Below are 18,608 nucleotides of genomic sequence, written 5' to 3' on the forward strand. Positions count from 1 at the left end.
GTTTGTTTACATTTACAGGAGATAATGCTGCCGCTCCTTATTTACAATGTCACCAGAAAGTGAGAACAGGCATTTGCATAGCATTTTTGTAGCCAGCACTGCAAGGTATTTATGTGCCAGATATGCTAAACATTCGTATGCCCCTTCATGCTTCAGCCACCATTCCAGAGGACGTGTTTCCATGCTGATGACACTTGATAAAAGAATAATGTGTTAATTAAATTTGTGACTGAATTTCTTGGGGGAGAATTGTATGTCCCTTGCTCTGTTTTACCCGCATTCTGCCATATTTTTCATGTTATAGCAGTCTCAGATGATGACCCAGCACATCTGTTCATTTTAAGAACACTTTCACTGCATATTTGACAAAATGCAAAGAAGGTACCAATGTGAGATTTTTAAAGATAGCTTCAGCACTTGACCCAAGGTTTAAGAATCTGAAGTGCCTTCCAAAATCTGAGAGGTACGAGGTGTGGAGGATGCTTTCAGAAGTCTTAAAAGAGCAACACTCCGATGCAGAAACTACAGAACCTGAACCACCAAAAAAGAAAATCAACCTTCTTCTGGAGGCATCTGACTCGGATAATGAAAATGAACATGTGTCAGTCCACAATGCTTTGGATTGTTATCGAGCAGAACCCATCATCAGCATGGACGTATGTCCTCTGGAATGGTGGTTGAAGCATGAAGGGACATATGAACCTTTAGCACATCTAGTACGTAAATATCTTGCGATGCTGTCTAAAACATTGCCACGAGAACACCTGTTCTCACTTTCAGGTGATATTGTAAGCAAGAAGTGGGCAGCAGCATCTCCTGCAAAGGTAAACAAACTTGTTTGTCTGAGCAATTGGCTCAACAAGAAGTAGACTGCGCGGACTTGCAGGCTTTAAAATTTTACATGGTTTTATTTTTGAATGCAGGTTTTTTTTTGTACATAATTCTACATTTTTAAGTTCAACTTTCACGATAAAGAGATTGCACTACAGTACTTGCAATAGGGCAGTTGAAAAACACTATTTCTTCTGTTTTTTTACAGTGCAAATACTTGTAATCAAAAGTAAATATAAAGTGAGCACTGTACACTTTGTATTCTGTGTTGTAATTGAAATCAATATATTTGGAAATGTAGAAAACACCTAAACATATTTAAATAAATGGTATTCTAGTTTTGTTTAACAGTGTGATTAATCGCGATTAATTTTTTAATCGCTTGACAGCCCTAAAAATAACTTTGCAGAATGTTGCAATTAGGTGGTTAAATTAATTCCTCTCTTACTATTTCCTCTTTGAGAATGAAATGGGCCATTGAGTTTAACTTTATTATTTTTAATAAGGGGTTAAAAAAATTGCTCAGTTTTACGTTGACCTTATTCTTTCTGTCCAACTCAGACAAAATTTTAAATGGATATTGCATGACTCTTTCAGCTGCTAGATCAGGGTAGAGTGATTTAAATTGTGGTGAAAATCAGTGCTTAAATCACATGATTTTTTTTTTTTTAAATCAAATTAGGTTGAGCTTTGTAAAATTAACTTGAAAACTTGTGCTATTGCAATTTAAGATTAACATTTATCATGAACTAACTTATAAATGCTGTTTAATGTGCCACAACTAATAGAGGGTTTGTTGTTTGACGTTACAAAACTGTTTCAGACATAGAAAATTTAAGGCCCTGATACTGCAACCATTTAAGTGGGTATAACCCCACTGATTTAATGGGATCACTCATGCTTAAAGGTAAGCATGTGCATAAGTGTTTAGAGCACCAAGGGCTAATATTGTATCTCTGTTACAAACTTTCTCTTCATGGCATAAAATCTTTGTCACTTCGAAGCAAAATGCTTCAGCGTTAAAAATGAAAAGTACATTAATAAAGTTATTGTGAAATGTTATGTACACACAAGCCAAATTTAGAAGCCTAAAGTTAGATTTTAACCCATATTTAGGCACCTGTTGGTGGAATTTTCAAAAGCAAAAAAAAACAAAAAAAACCCCAAACACAACATAGAAGCACAAGTCCTCTTGTCTTGAAACTGCAAAACTTGATGGTGGAGTATAGCCTGGTTGAAGTATTTCAGCTTTCTTGACCTCTGAAAGTTCAATATACTGGAAGAAGGTGATGTGGGTTACAGATATAGCTTATGCATTTGCTTAGCAATATTGTCTTTGTGAAGGGGCGGGGGGGACCTCAAACTCTTTCCTCCCCACCTACCATAGTTTTGGAAGGAGATTTTTTTAAGCAATTCCTTGATCTGGGAGGTCTTTGCTCAGTTTAGCTTATCCACAAAAGGGTGGGGTCAGCAGTAGAAGCAAGAAAAGCCTAGGTTCATCCATTAAAACTTTGCTTGTGGTAGAATTAAAGCAACATTGTTAATTTACTCCCAGCAAAATCGGTCTTACTTAGTCATTGCAGGATGTCATTCAACAACAAAGGCTACCTAGGTGAATTTCAGTTAAAATAATCCTTTTAATCCTTATATGAACTTTAGAAGTTTATTCATAGTACTAGCAACAGCATATTTTATGTGTGTTGTGTTGTCTGGTTATGCCTGGAATATGGTGACTTTCTAAGGTCATTACTCTCCTTCATTTGATTTATTAATATAGTGCCATATATATAAATAGAATTTTCCAAACACTTAAGACAAGGGTACTGCCCCAAGGAGCTAACAAATGAATTCAGAAATATACAAACAATTACATTAAGCACAGAAAAGGGTGCAGACATCATCTGGGAGAGCAAGTAACAGAAGTGGATTTTAAAGAGAAGGAAGCCATTTGGCACATAAGTTGGAGGCATCATCAGGCATAGAAGGCAACATGAACAAAGACATAAATGGAGAGGGGAAGGAGAAAAGGGCCAGTGGGGAAAGAGTGTTGGCATTGGGAAAGCTGCACTGGGTGTGGAAGATCAGACAAATGATATAAACTTGATGTGGAAAACCAGAGGTGGTCTTACACTTTGGCATAAGGCGTTCCCATAGTTAGGGTCCTCTTCTCCTGCCACCTCTTCCAAATTGGTAATGGGTCCTGTTTTCTGAAGAAATTCTTGTTCAGTACCTTCATGCCTGATGCTGGCATTTGTCATGCTGTTTTTGGGTAAGTGTTTTAAAATCATTGTCATTAAGTGCTTAATATCTCTATGCCAGTAGGTGGTGCAATACCTGGATAAGCCACTCTCTGCTTTTATGAATGATTTTACCCTTTTAAGCTCAGATGGTTTCACAATCCTACCTCCTTTATGTTATCCGATTATTGATTTATACTTTAAATATCTATTTTGGATACCTTCTCTGAAACACTCTTCTGATGGATGTTTCATTTACTGTCAGAATATATCAAAGTATATAATCCGTAAATAGCTGATTTTTCTGTATGTATACCCTTTTTATTGTGTTTTAAAATATTATAAATTAGAAAACTTAATAAGGAAAAACAGGGAAAGCCAGTGAAGAGTTTTAAGTGGGATATTTCTTCATTAATATCTCACTTTTTTTGTTGAACAGTGACATCTTCAGTTTTCCGAAGTCCCAATTCAAAACCCTAGAATTTCTTATTGATTGACGCATAGGATCATATCAAATTTCTGATGGGCCTCTGAAAAGTTTTAATTTTTAGGCTTTATTTAAAAAATAGTGTTCTATGAAGAGTTTCTCTAGATACTTGACTGACAATGCACACGCCCCAAGAGAAGGGTCTGTGTCCTGGCCAGCAATGGTTTACCTTGGATCAGAGAGTCCTCTTTAGTACTCCAGCTTACTTCCTGGCATCATAGAGGTTGTTGGGACTATTGCTTACCAAAACCACCCACAAACAAATGAGAAAAGAAGCTTTTAGTGGGGTGGGAGGAAAACAAAAACAATGCCATAAGCAGCACCTTAAGACCACAGCAGAAGAGGAATCTCTAGGACCAGTCAATCATTGGCATATCGATATTTGGAAGGAAGGGTTTCCCCGTGCTTCCAGGCTAGATTTTTGTTTTGGGCCTGAGGACCTGAAGTTTTTATGTTTTGCTTGTCCTTTGGTACATCTTCAGTGAAACAATGAGGAGTCCGGTTTTTTTTTTACCTTCAAAAGCTTATGCCCAAATTAATCTTAGTCTTTAAGGTGCCACCGGACTCCTCATTGTTTTTGTGGATACAGACTAGCATGGCTACCCCTCTGATACTTGGCACCTTCAGTGAAAATATTTAACTGGACAACTAATGTTGTAGCATAGCAGCAGGATTTCTTTATGTGGCTTTTAGAGATGACAGGCACTGATGTCTGGAGGTAAATGAGCCAACTATATCAGTATTCCTTGAAGGGAGATTGAAAGTGGGACATTAGGAGAGATACTTGTTCCCTGCAGTTTTCTCATGTAATCCAAAAAAGGCTGCCTGATGATCAGTGTGTTCAGCATTATCAAGGAGTCTTATCACAGTGGTACTAAGCCATGACTGAAGTAGACATTTGCAGGTTCCCACCATTTCAGGTTAGGGCAGTGGTTCCCAAACTGGGGTTCGTGAACCCCTGGGGGTTCGCAGGACGTTACAGGGGGTTCACCAGAAAAATTTCACTAATGGCGGACAGAGGACCCTGGGCATTGGAGACAGCAGGTGGGAGCTGGTTGCAGGGCAGACACCCCAAGCCCCAGGGAGAGCAGGGCCGGGCAGTTGGGGCTGGCAGCCCGAGTCCTGGCGGTCAGCGGGGGAGCCGGCAGCCCAAATCCCAGCGCTCTGCGTGGGGCTGGCAGCCCGAGCCCCAGGGAGAGCGGGGCTGGGCAGTTGGGGCTGGCAGCTCAAGCTTCGCCCCCATCAGCGGGGGAGCCGGCAGCCCGAACCCCAGCCTGAGCCCCAGGAAGAGCGGGGTGGGCGGTTGGGGCATCCATCACACTGAGGAACTTTAAACTTAAATCCCTGAAAATATTCATTTTTAGGAGGGGGTTCTCGAGATTTCACAATTTAGTGAAAGGGGTTCGCGGGCTGTTAAAGTTTGGGAACCTCTGGGTTAGGGTCATGGTTTTTTGTGCCACTTAATTTTCTAGTAACTGTGCCTAATGGTGATCTCAGAACAAAGGAAGTTACTATATATCTTGGTCCATGACAAATCTCTTATGAGGTAGTGACTTTTAATGATGACAGAAAGGGATTGGAAGTCAAGCTACTGAGTTTTATACTCAACTCTGCCTTTGATTCACTGTGGGATCTCAGTCAAGTTACTGGATCTGTGCTTGACATAATATTAGTCTAACCACTACCTAAAATTACTGCTCTAAATTTTAATGAATTTGTATGGTGCTTTGAGAGCCTTTCATGAATGGTGCTATGTAAATACAAAGTATTTAGTATTTTATTGTATGTCATTACCCAGCTTTTTAATTTGTTTAATGTAATATCTTTGATAGTCTCCCCATGGTGGGTTTTTGTTTTTTAAACTCTAATTTTGCCTCATAGGTGCATCTTGTTGTAGCAGGATTCCCTTGAATATTATGGGAGTGACCTGAGGAAGGGGTCAGGACTATATATGTTACTAGCTGTTGGTGCCATAATTCTTAAGTGAAAGTGTGTACCCATTTTTCTCAGCACATTTCACATATTCAAATTTTCCAGACTCTCAACTAAGTGAATGTTGAGGATACATCCATAATGTGCATATTGTCCAAAGGGATGAAACAAAATGTAAACTGGTTTGACCTTCCATATTTTGCTTGTATGCTGTTTCCACCAAGAGGAGATTTAAAATGCCCTTCTTAATCAGAGAATTGAAATTTCAAACAGTATTGGGCAGGCCATTTTGGTGGCAGGCTCACTTGTCTATTACTCACTTCTGTCTGGTTGCCTTTAGAAAACACTGTAAGATGTATCTGGCCAAACTTTTTCCATAAAGGACAATTTTAAGTTTTTTCCCTTTCATCCATTTTCAACATCTACATCATCATATCTCCTTAGAATTCTGGTGCCTGAGCAGTCTCAGGGTCTTGGCTTCCAAGCAAGGAAAGGTTTCTTGCAGAAATGCACTGCCTGCTGTAATAAATACATGGTTATTAACAGTGAAAGGTTTTTCCTCAGTATGAGCCCAGCTGCTGAGGTCCTCACAATTTCTGTTGGCTTCATTGAGAATCGAGGGCACTCTGTGCCTTTCAGGAGGTGCTCAGCTCTTTGCAGAGTTGGGCTCTGTATGAGCTTGGTGCAGCTTTCTTTTAATATAATAGGGTCCAAGCTTAATTGTAGTCACACATCTCATTTTCTTTAGGCAGGGAAAGTGTTAAACTCTTATTTGTACACTATTTTCCTGACTCCCTTTCTACTTACCTCACTAATCCAGAGGCAGTTGAGCATGGGAGATATCTTTGTGCTGTGTCTTGCACTCTTGCGCAACACGTCATCAGTCAGAAACTGGGGATTTGCTTCTGGGATTTGTTTCATTACCGTGCTGGTAAAGGTTTGGAAGGGCATTCTGTTTGGTCTGGCACTCTAGCCCTGAGTAGTAAGGTTTTCTAGCACAGAACTCAGTCAGCTGCACTGGTTTAATCAATCTATCATCATTCATATATAATATATATTTTAAAATATTATAAATATCTCTGATATTTGACTTACGTGTAGTTGTATTCAACTTTTTGGGCAGCATAAATCATAATTTTAGCTTTGAATTTTACTGTATAATCCAAGATATTAATTTACCATTTGTAAATTATTGTTAAAGTTAGCTGTCACTTGTACATTAGCTACAGTATTTGACTTATTAGTGTAACACTGGTTTCCTGGTGCCTGCACTACAGCTTTAAATTAAGGAAGAGTGTCTGAATTTACATGTCTTTGCACATGATTTTGAGAGCTAATTTTAATAACAGCTTCCTATACATTAGTACTGAAGTACATTTTTTTAATATTAATTTGCAGACTTGTGCTGTACTGGCAATTAATTCGCTGTCATTTGTCTGCTGATCAGATTTACAAAGCGTAAGAGGAAATGTCAGCTTGCTTATTTGTGTTTTTATTTTTTGGTTTTGATGAGATTGAAAATGTATCTTTAAATGTACTGAAATGTTCTTTTTACCATTACACTTTATATCAGCCCCTAAAAAGTAACAGTAGATACCCTGAGCAACAATTAAAGGCGCAAATGTAAGTAAGGTATGTGGAGGTTCTGGGATGGAGGTAGTGCTTTTGTTTCAGGGGTTTTAAGAGGGGGGGAGGAAGGATTGGCAAGCAAAGTCCTGTTTTAGAAGCAAAATATTCATTTTTAACAAATATCCATTTTCTAAAGCAAATTAAATTAGAATATTTACCTCTTTATTTTTTTTAAATTCAGAGTAGTTTTCATAGTAATCTGTCTCAATAACCTGAACCTATCTGTTCATATGAGAATAATAAAATTGCATTGTGTAATAAGTACAGTTTTAAAATGCACACTTTTTAAATTATATGTGAAATTGTTCAGTTTTGTGGTTAGCATTTTAATTATTACAAGAATCAATAACTGCCCAGTTAAAAATCTATTTGGATGCCAGGAATAATAAGGGAAAATATGATAAGTAGTTGTCAATATTAAAGCAGGCTGAAGGAAGAAGGCTTCGGGCCTTGTAGTAGGTAGAATGAAACAGCAGATTTGAGTATCCACAATTCTTTCAGTATTAAATTTTCAGTAAAATAAAATTACTTGTATATGAAAACATAGCCTTTCCCCAGCTCTCTTTTTTTTCCTGATCAGCTGATGAAGAGACTAGCAGCTCGCTGCTTTGCTGGCTTGTTAATTTTATCCCCACTAACTGTGATTTCCGATAGCCGGCCTGCTGATAGTGGTAAGGTAAATATCCTTTTTCATTGCCGTCTTGAAGATTCAGTAGAACTACATCACAGGCATGTGTAGGTGTGTAACACATCAAAAGCCGGTGTTCTCCGTATTTCTGTGTGCAACTGAGTGCTTAAGGAGAGCAATAACATTAACTGTTGACAGCCTTGCATGCTGTATTTATTATTAGCATTTTCTAGCTTCCAAGATTTACGTAGAAATTTCCTTTTCGTAATCTTCGCTAGCTGCAGTGGTATATAGTGGGTGTCCTGCTTTAGCCAAATGAATATTAATGAATTTGTGTGCAGATTTTTTTTCCTTCCTTTTTCTTCCTAACTCATCAGATCAAGCCTCCTTCATAATGGTTATCTGAACGCTGTGGAAGCATGATGGAAATTGTCTTTTGATTATTAAGGCCTAGTTTCAGGCTGTCCCTCAGGATTCTGTGTTCATGTTTGTTCTATGGATTTGCACATCGGAGGATGCATAGGAAACAGATTTTGAAATCCCACTGGCGTTTTTAACATGCCAGGTTGTTTTGTGTTGTGCACCAGGTTTTGTTCACAAAACGTTTTTCAAGAGACATTGTACACAAGTGAAAGAAATTATGTCTGGGCTGTAATCACTCTTTTTATATTGATTGTTATACTCACATGATCATAAATATTAGCCATGTTTGGTGCTGTGGAAAAATGAAGGTAATTGCCTTATGATTAGAGCTCTTTCAGCTACAAGAAAGGATTGATTAGCATTTGCATGTACTCAAGGCAATATTGAGAGGCAAGAGAGACAAATATCAACATCAGTTATATTCTGAGAGAGCATTAAGCCTAAAGCCTAATTTTAAGATTTTGAATATTTTTTGTAGTCTCTTTTTATACTACCTTATTAATTTCAGTTTTCTTATAATCAGTTTGTGTTTAGGTATTTTGGAGTTTTCTCCCGCTCCCCCTCTCCATTGGGGGTTTGTTTTCTGGGGGGGGGTTGAGATTTTTTCAAAAGCAAAAAAAAGTTCAGCTTCTTGTTTTGTCACATGGATCTGTCAGTATATGAGCAGGTTCTCTTTGTACCTGGTTTGTTTTTGTAGACACTTTATTATCTCTCTGCATAGTGCTGCTGGCTCTGGTTAAAAGCACACGTTTGCAGGTAATTGAAACTAGTGTTTATTGTTTGTGATTGTGCTTTTGTTTTTCTTTTTCCATGCCATGATACAAGTGCTCTTTACTATAAAACATCATATTGTCACTGCTTCTGCCTCTTCACTTGTTGTTATATTGAATGAAAATTGCACAATATTTTAGAGATGGTTTTAACTCTTAAGTGATTTGTAAATTAATTTGAAAACTCTTTTGGAAGAGAAGGCTGAATCTAGTGTGCTCCTACTTAAAAAGAATGTATAGGAAAAACTGTTACTTTCCTACATTGATACCTAATGTGGACTGTCCTGTCTGCAAACACTCACATTAAAATCTTTTTTAGCACATAACTGTTACTAAAATGAAGAAATTAATGCATGTCTTGCAGTGTACTGCCACAGGCCCTCAGAGATATGGACTTGTAACTTGCAAGGTGGAACTGAGGGCTCAGTTTAATATGAGTCCATCTGTGGTGAAGGTGTTTTTATAATTACTTTAAGTTTAATGTCTTACTGATTGCCACTCACTGATTTTTCTCTTGACCTCTTGTTTATAAATAGACTTATTGTGTTGAGTTGTCTACATCTGGCTGGTCTTTTAAAATGTGATTTTTTTTTTTCTTTGCATCTTTGGTTTTTTAAAAATATAATTTTTCTGACTCCATGGTTGACAGGCAATCGAAGACGGCAATTTGGAAGAAATGGAAGAGGAAGTCCGGCTTAAAAAACGAAAGAGACGAAGAAATGTGGATAAGGATTCTGGGAAAGAAGACGGAGAAAAGGCAAAGAAGAGAAGAGGCAGACCTCCTGCAGAAAAATTGTCACCCAACCCACCTAAACTAACAAAACAGATGAACGCCATTATCGATACTGTGATAAACTACAAGGACAGGTGAGCTCTCAATTTTGTAGATTGGTTCCTTGTTGTTTCCCGGTCTTTTTGGGTTGCTGACAAACCATTTCTAGGATTTTAATGGATTTTAATTTACAAGAGAGGCATATAACCTCTTTGTTTGGAAATTCCACTGCCCTGTACAAGAGAAGTATTTCTTCGTACAATGCGCTCCATTAACCAGATATAGATAATCCCAACAAAACCTCAGGGGTTGGTTTGTTTGTTTGTTTAATAATCAAATAGCACAAGCCAGATACAAAATATTTTCATTTTCTAGACTCCATTTACATCCCTGACCTTCTCCCTTCTCTTAATTTCTGTTGATCTCTTTAGCCCTAACTTCCTGACTCCTACCCGAAGCCACGGGCTCTAAAGAAGAGTCTTCCTGATGGCTCAGACTATTGCTTTAGCCTAGTGGAGCCTCTTACCTTAATGATATAGCTATAAATCTTTCCAACACATGGCTACTGTTTTATTAGTACAAGTTCTCATGTTGGCACTTAAAACTATTCTCCAGCGTGGAGCATCTGAACTGACAAAGAATATGCTAGAGAAATATTATATGGCACTATAACCCACCATCAGTGAGGTTGAAGCTATGCCACCTCTCTTAACTTCCTCAAATAACTAAAGCCCCTGATATTTCACACGAAACCTCCTCCTAAGATAAGAATCACTTTTTACTTGGATTTTCAAACTAGCTTTGCCTACAGACTCCAGATTTGTATTTGTTGTTGTTTTGTTTTATATAGTGTTTTTACAGTGAAATTACAAACACTTATAATAGAAACAGCTTTTTAATATAAACTGCATGCTAAAATGGGAAGAAGAGGTTAACAAAGAGTAGTACGAGCAGCGATATGAATAGAAGGCACAGAAAGGCAGAAAGAGGCAAAGAGGAAGTGTTTTTTTTCCTGTTTCCTTTGTCTGGCTTCGGCTGAGAATCGGAAAACCAGCGATCTTGCTATATTGCTTAAAGAAACTGTGTGTTAGACGGTGTCTATATGAGGAAGTTGTACCAATTTTTAACCAAAGGTTTTGCGATTTGGTTAAATCAGTGCAGCCGTCTTGTGTAGATGCTCTGATTTCGATTTGAATGCTTTGTATCAATTTATCCTAAATCTATAATTTAACTTAAACTATAGCAATTCACTGTCAAACTCATTTAAAAGGGCTAGATCCACAACTCACTGTTGCAATGCCTAGTATTTTGGCGCCCTGCTGCCTAATGGAATCGACAGTCCTGAGCTAGGCACTCAGCCACTCTGTTCAGTGCCTGGGGAGAGTTAGGCACCTAGGAATTGGATACACAAAAACCAGCATGTTGAGCAGGGAGCTACCTACACTAGCCAATAGGAAATGCTGAGGAGAGGGTTATGAGCTAAACCCCGCTCCTCAAAGGGAGTTAGGGGCCTATCTCCACTTGGGATTCACAGCCATGAATCCTCTTCTGGAGCTAAGTATGTAAGCCCTTTCTCAGAAAAAATAAAGGAAATCCTACCACTGCACTTATAACCTTTAGCCCAGTGACTATCATACTCACCCAGTGTGTGGGAAACCTAGCTTCGGTCCCTCCTCTGCCTGAAATGTAGCAGGGATTTGAATTCACATCTCTTACCTCACAGGGCTATGAGATATTCTTGAGTGAATCTCTCGTGTTGAATCCCTTCCACTTTTTGTATTAAATAGGGGCTAGAGAATGACTCTCTAGCCTAGTTATTGGGGCAGTCCCCTCAGTTATAGAACACAAAAGTTCAAGTCCAATGATTCTTTAATTATTTATCTGCAGTGGAACAGCTTCAACAGGAAAGACTGAGAGAAACCCATCCCAGAATATCCCATAACCTTGTGATTTGGGCTGTCTAACCACTCTCTGGTTTCAATATGGGGATCAGTTGGACACCATACCAGCAACTTTGGTACCATTTGTGGGATGCCCATTGAATCCGGTACTGACATTAGTGTGCTCAGGTGTTTCCACACCATTGGCATGCTAGGCATCGTGGGACTGGCTCTGCCTCTCTGTTCCTGATTCTCCAATAATTCAGGAGCATTCAGCAGCTGTAGCTTTTCTGCTGAGTCTTTGGTGCCTCCTGGACTGGTCACAGAATTCTCTGTCATACGCACCATCTTTCACACTGTCTAAACTTTGAGTGCAGAATTGAAGATAGCTGCCTCCTCCTCCTGCGTCTGCACACGTAATATCTTTGGTACCAACGATGATTTTGGTGCAGACCACATCTGTGGGATTAGTACCAGCACCAGCTTTGATGCAGAGTCTGTTCTGGTGCCAAATGGGAGTGTGATGCCCCTTCCAGTACTCAGGGTGTCACGTGGGCACCAATGCAACCTGCCTATTGACTTTTCGATGAGTCTGGACATTTGCTTGCTCCTTCTGTTGTGGCAGCTTCATTGCCACTGGACAACTTGGAAGGTTTGTCAGGCTTGGGGACATCTTCCCCCTCCATCGGTTTTGAGGGACTGCTCTTCAGTCATTGAGACATCCTGGGTATCACCACCCAGAGATCACTGCTCCTCCAGTAGGGATAGAGTCTCTTGGCCCAGTTCTTATGGGCCATCAATGCCATATCCATATTCTCACTGGCCTCCTTGGAACCACTGGAATATTCCTTGATCAGGACTGGGCTGAGGATTTGGACCGTGCAGAAGTGCTTAGCCTCAGCCTTGGGCATTCAGGCCATGTTTGTGAGAGAGAATAAATTGGTGGACATTCTCCAGTACTCTGCTTCTGGGAGAGTAACTTTCCCTATAAATGAAGTACCTTTGGAACCTACAAAGACTTTGTGGCATACCCCAGCTTCCTTACCACTCACAGCAAAACATAATGATAAATGGTATTATGTCCCAATGTAGGGTTTTGAGAGCTTCTACTCCCCTCCAGCCCCAAACTCTCCCATGGTAACAGTAACAAATGAGAGATTGTCAGGGAAGTCACAAGTCCATTCCTAAGGACAAAAAGTCTAAGAGGCGGGATTTGATGGAGAGAAAAATGTATTCAGCTTCGTCATTACAAATGCTTATTGCAAATCAGCAGGTTCTGTTATCTAAATACGATTTTGTAAATTGGGAGGATATGTACAAATGTGTTGATAACTTGCTTAAATCCTTCAAGGAAGAGTTTAAAGCATTCATTGGGGAAGGCCGTCTTGTGGCTAAGATGTCATTGCAATCAGCCCTGAATATGATGGACTCATCTTCCAGAATTATGGCCTCCACTAGTACAGTAAGAGCCTCATAGTTGCAGAACTCTGACACAGCTCCTGAAGTCCAGTGGATTATAAAGGACTTACCGTTCAATGGTCAGTTTTTATTTTCTGACAGCTGATGAGATATTACACTCATTTAAGAACTGCTGGGCCACTAGAACTTCATTGGGGGGTTACACTTCAACCCTGAATGACATCTCTTTTGGAGATCAGCAACAGTACCACTCCCACAGTACTTTTGGCAGTCATCCTAGCCTGCTCGGCAGCAAGACTCCCCCAGGAAGGAACATAAGTCACAGAAGGGAAGGCCTTCTAGGTCCAATTTTAAACAGCCTGCCTGTCCTTTGGCTAAGCAGCCAGTTTGAGGGGCAGATCGAGAGCAGCATTCCACTTGTGAACATCCTGGCCATATCTCCACCTTTTGGGGACAGGCTGTCTCACTTCCACAGTGCTTGGAAAATGATAAGCACAGACAAGTGGGTCCTAAGCACTGTGGGATCAGGTTATGCCATTCAATTTCTGTCCATCTCTCCTTTCCACCATCCTACTCTGTCCCTTCTCAGGGACCTCTCTCATAAGTCACCGCTTCTCCTGCAGGACCAGACTCTGCAGGCTTTGGGAGCTGTAGAGGATGTTCCCCTGCAGCATCGAGAAAACAGATTCTATTCACAGTATTTCTCGAGCCCCACGAATCGAAAGGAAGTGTGAGGCCTCAATCATCAAGGTCTCAACAAGCACATCAGAAATATGGTATTCCAGGTCATTACCCTAGCTGCTGTTCTTTCTGCTTTGAATTACAATGACTGGTTCAGATCAGAACTGTACTTACTGATGTCTTCACAATATGTTGAGGAGCACATCTGGGGACAGAACAAGAAGCTTCCCTTCATATCAATGTCCGGGAGCTCTGAGCCATTTAAATGCATGCAGGGCTTTTTGAGCATAGATCATGGGCACAGTGGTTCATGTATTTGCCAACCGTATCACTTCAATGTATTGTGTGAACAAGTGGGGAGGAGCCCGCTTCAACCAGTGTTGTCAGGAGGCAATAAAATTTTGGCACTACTGCATCAGAGAGAACAACATTCCCACAGCTGCTCACTTGGTGGGGGTGGGGGTCCTGCTGTGAATAACTTCAGCAAGAATTTCTCACAGAATTACGAGTGGTTTCTGAAGAGCAGTGTGCTGAGCTCCATTTTTGGAGAATGGGCATTCTGGTTATTGTCCTGTTAGTAATGAAAGACAACAAGAAGTGCCATCAGTTTTGCTCTCGAGCAGGTCTCCGTCCAGGCTCCTTAACCAATGCCTTCTATCTGAATTGGGGATTGACACTGATCTATGCCTTCCTCCCTCCCCCTTCCACTCTTTTCCTCAAGTTATTCTCAAACTGAAGCTGGATCATGACAAACTGATTCTCATTGCACCAGCTTAACCAAGACAATGTTGGCTCTCCAGCCTTCTCAGTCTATCTGTTTGACCTCCCATATCTTCCTCTTTATCCTGATCTACTGATTCAGCACCACAGGCAGATTTGGTATCCAGTTCTGAGCAGTCTGTATCTCATGGCGTGGATGCTGCATGAGTAGATAAGGAGAAATGGTGTTCAGAAGCTGTTTGACAAGTACTACTAAATAATAGAAAGCCCTCCACTAGGACTATCTATTTTGCCAAGAGGGAATGGTTTTCAGTTAGGTAATTTCCCTGGCTACTAACCAATCTCATAGAACTGGAAAGGACCTTGAAAGGTCATCGAGTCCAGCCCCTTGCCTTCACTAGCAGGACCAAATACCCCAGATCCCTAAGTGGTCCCCTCAAGGAATGAACTCCCAACTCTGGGTTTAACAGGCCAAATGCACAAAACCAATGCTAGCCCGCATTCAGGACATTTTGGAGTACCTGTTACATCTTCACTCCTCTGGTCTGTCTTTCAGCTCAGTGAGGGTCCACATAACAGTGATGTTAGCGTTCCATCCTCCAATCCAAGGGAAGTCACCTTTCTCCAACTCTATGATAGTGAGATTTCTCAGAGGATTCATTTGTCTCTTTTCACCAGTGAAAGAGGCAGTTCTTTTGTGGGACCTCTATACTGTGCTGGCTGCCCTTGTGGGACCTCTGTTTGAGCCCTTGGCAACCTGTTCTCTGTCCTTCCTATGCCACTAAGCTGTTACAGCTGTGTCTAAATCAGATGCAAACTTTGGAAAGGCAGTTTTGCCATTCTTTAAGTAGATTCTGAACCCCACCTTTTACCAGTACAGCTTGTGAATCACCTGAGTGGAGTACATGTCTGTAACCACTCAAAGAATCAAACTGTTACCTGGTTGTACTGTAACTATTGTTCTTTGAGATGTGAGTGCAAATGTATATTTCATGACCCACCATCCATCCCCTCTGCATCAGGGTCTCAACTCTTGACATTGTTCTGAAGGAGCTGAGGTGGGATGAGGCAGCACTGCCCTTAAATGACAATGGGAGGGACTACAGCCCAGAAGGGCATGAGCACCTCCTCATGGATACTGCTGAGCAAAGATCTCCAGCTTCAGTGTGCTGGGTGTATGCACACCTGAGTGCAATACACATCAGCCCCCACATTTCAAAGAACAGCAGTTACAGTACAGGTAGGTAAGTGGTTTTTTAGAATGTTTGGCAACGTGCAGTTAAGTTATCCAGTGACTCTCCCACTGTTTCATAATCATTCATCACTGAATACATAGAGAGAGAGAGAGAGAGAAAAGCCAGATAAAGTACTAGGAGATTGAAGAAGTCCATTTCTTATCCAAGAAGTCCATTTTCAGTATATTATAATGCCAATATAGTAAATGAATATTTTTGGAAACATCTGGGCTGCAATGTTGTGATAAATTAAATGAACTGAATTTTTGGGGCATCGCGTATAGTTCTGCTTGGGTAACAATCTGACATAGTTTTAAGGTTATTAAGATTACAGTACAGTCTCAGCTTGTTTTCCAGTGGATAACTATTCTCATAAAAAAAAACAAAAAATTACGTGTCTAGTTTGACATGCTGTATTACCTTTGGCAGTTTTAGCTCAGAAGAATTTGTCTGAACCTGCAACAGAGCTCTATGTATAAGGAGAAACATTGGGTCAGAACCATAACGGGGAGAATGAGTAGTCTCCCGAGTATTAAAGAATAATTGGCTGTTCCCATCAACTATTTTGAGCTATTTGTTGAAATGTGAAAATGGGTGGAAGTGGTCACAGGATTGTGTAGTAGCATTGTGCGCTGTTTTTATTTAGTTCTGTGGCAGCAGCTTTTAAGATAAGGTGTGGTGTTATGGACTTATTTAACCAACTTGTCAGAAAAGTGTGTTCCTCTTTCTGATTTTGTCTTCATACCCTCTCTCTCTCTCTTCCCCTCCCGCAAGGTGGACATTTATGGTTTGTTTTGCTTTCTAAAGGAAAGCATTGGTTTCTATGGGGGATGGGCCAATTGGGTAGCTGGTTTTAATATTAACTTCATTAGATGGGCTTGAGTATTTCTTGCCTTTGGGAGAAAACACTTAAGACAGGGAGAGGTGGAGAAGAACTAATGCTGGAGCATCATCTAACGGGAAACCACACTGTGCACATATCCACATACTGCATGCATAATCTGTTGTACAAGGTGAAGGAAGCCCTACATGAATGGTTGACCAGCTCCTTACTCTCTCCCCTCTCCTCATGGCCTCAGTGTGAACAATGAAGGGTTACTGTCTTCCAAATAGTGAGACATCAAAATAAATGTTGCCTGTAGGCCTGTTTTTACTCCTCCCACTAACCCATACTTTCTTTTGTCCAGGGCTCAATTTGTGCCAGAGCTGAGCCCTGGCACTTCTAAGTTTGACAGTTCATAGCCCTGGCACCCCTGGGCTTGCAGCATCAGTTATGAATGTAAAAAAATTGCTTAAGCCCTGGCACCTCTTTCATTACAAATTAAGCACTGCTTTTGTCAGTCTTGTGTCTGATGGGTTGGGTTCCCCCAGCCTCTGTCAGACACCCCAGAGCTAGGATACAGGAATCGTGTTTGCTGTCCCCCACTGCCTGGTGTTTTTACTGCGCCTCCACCTTGCAGAGGATTTAGGGTAAGTGAGTAGTGCCATCCCCATTCTAGGTAGGGGGAGAAGAAAAGCCTGGAATGAAAAACCTTATTTCACAGACCCTGGCTTCCATTTCTGAATGTTCAGTTCTTCTCCATCAGCACACAAATCTTAACATTTGCATGCACAAATCCATTTGGGCAAATAGTGTTTACACACCCAAACTCCATCTGCAGGGGTCAAAATAAATTTGTCTCTTTACCTCACCTTCTGGCCCTGGCTTTTTGGTTGCTTTTAGGATGTTAATATACTGTATTATAAACTGATAACTGCTAATAAGAGTGTCATTCATTTAAAATGTGAAAAACAAAATCAGCTTACTTATGCCTCTGAATAAATTTGACAAGTGATAAATCCTCAACACTGGGAGTTGAAAAGTTCCATCCCAAAAAGAAAGCAAGAGGTTCACTTGGTGTAGAGCTTTCCAGGAGTGGTTTTGAAATGGACATTCTAACTACATTTTTTTCATATGGCTCTTATAAAGAGAGAGAAAAGAATTGTCAGTTTTAAATCTGTAGTGCTATTTCCTTCGGTGCAAAAATTTTTGGCTTGCACCGACTCAGACCGTTCTCTGATCCTTCTCCCTCTCTTCTTGTCATTCACAATCCCTGTGGGCCAGCACTCAGCTTCAGCTCCTAACTCCAAGCCAGCTAATCAACTGCTCCACCTGCCACTCAGTTTCTCAGTTTCCCCCTTCTCTGATTCCCAGTGCCTGTGATTCAGGATTGCAGCTTAGATAGTTGGAGAGTTTAGAAGTACCTCCATTTACCAGGACCGCAAAGCTGTTTTTATGGTGTATGAGCCCTTTCCATAGTTCAGAGAGCTCCTCAGCTATAGTCATCAGGATGAGGCCACAGGCTGAACTTGGACAAATTTCAGTATTTAAGTAATAACTACTTCAATAGTCCTTCCATTGTACACGTGGCTGGCACTTCCCTAGAACTCAATTTCAGGATTTTTATTATTCTCTTTCAGCTATTCATCTTTACTGGTAGTTCATACCTTTTTTTAAAACAATACTTTCAAGTTTTTGAAAAATGTTTTAGGTTATTAAGGCAGAATGAAGGTGATGGTGATATTTGGCTTTTCAGTATTATTAATGTCATTGAACAAGCCAAGATTAGGTGTTCCAGTAATGCATTACACAGGGGTGGGGCAGTGAAGGAGGGGAGGGTCAGTTTTCTACCTTATCCACACATACATCTTTCCTTAGTATATTTAGTGACAGTCAAGCATATGCACTGAGAGAATAAACCTGTGACTTCCTGAGAATACTTTCCATTTCAGCTATTGCTCTCTACATTAATTGGCTTCTGAGATTCCTTCCCTGATTCCCAACCTCTGCATATGTACCTACCAGATTTGGAGAAAGGAAATATTAACCTGTGGCTGGCATTGTGAATAGAAGTTAGTATGTTTACTTCAAATGATATCATTATTCTCTTCCAGGCTTCACAGTGCAATAATTCCTTGAAGGAG

The 18,608-nt window shown here is 40.4% G+C and overlaps 1 protein-coding gene across 4 annotated transcripts in view; it reads left to right on the top strand.

Moving 5' to 3' along the window:
* SMARCA2 (SWI/SNF related, matrix associated, actin dependent regulator of chromatin, subfamily a, member 2) overlaps positions 1–18,608 on the top strand; it is a 178,777-nt gene that overhangs the window by 128,069 nt on the left and 32,100 nt on the right. For 3 of the 4 annotated variants that reach the window (XM_054031641.1, XM_054031640.1, XM_054031642.1), the window contains exon 29: positions 9,587–9,804. In XM_054031641.1, the coding sequence (XP_053887616.1) occupies positions 9,587–9,804 (218 nt within the window). Of the gene's footprint in view, positions 1–7,096; positions 7,120–7,696; positions 7,793–9,586; positions 9,805–18,608 lie in introns of those variants that run through there. The other variant, XM_054031643.1, reaches the window with a different exon arrangement.

Source organism: Malaclemys terrapin, chromosome 6, assembly GCF_027887155.1.
Source record: "Malaclemys terrapin pileata isolate rMalTer1 chromosome 6, rMalTer1.hap1, whole genome shotgun sequence".
Taxonomy (NCBI): domain Eukaryota; kingdom Metazoa; phylum Chordata; order Testudines; family Emydidae; genus Malaclemys; species Malaclemys terrapin.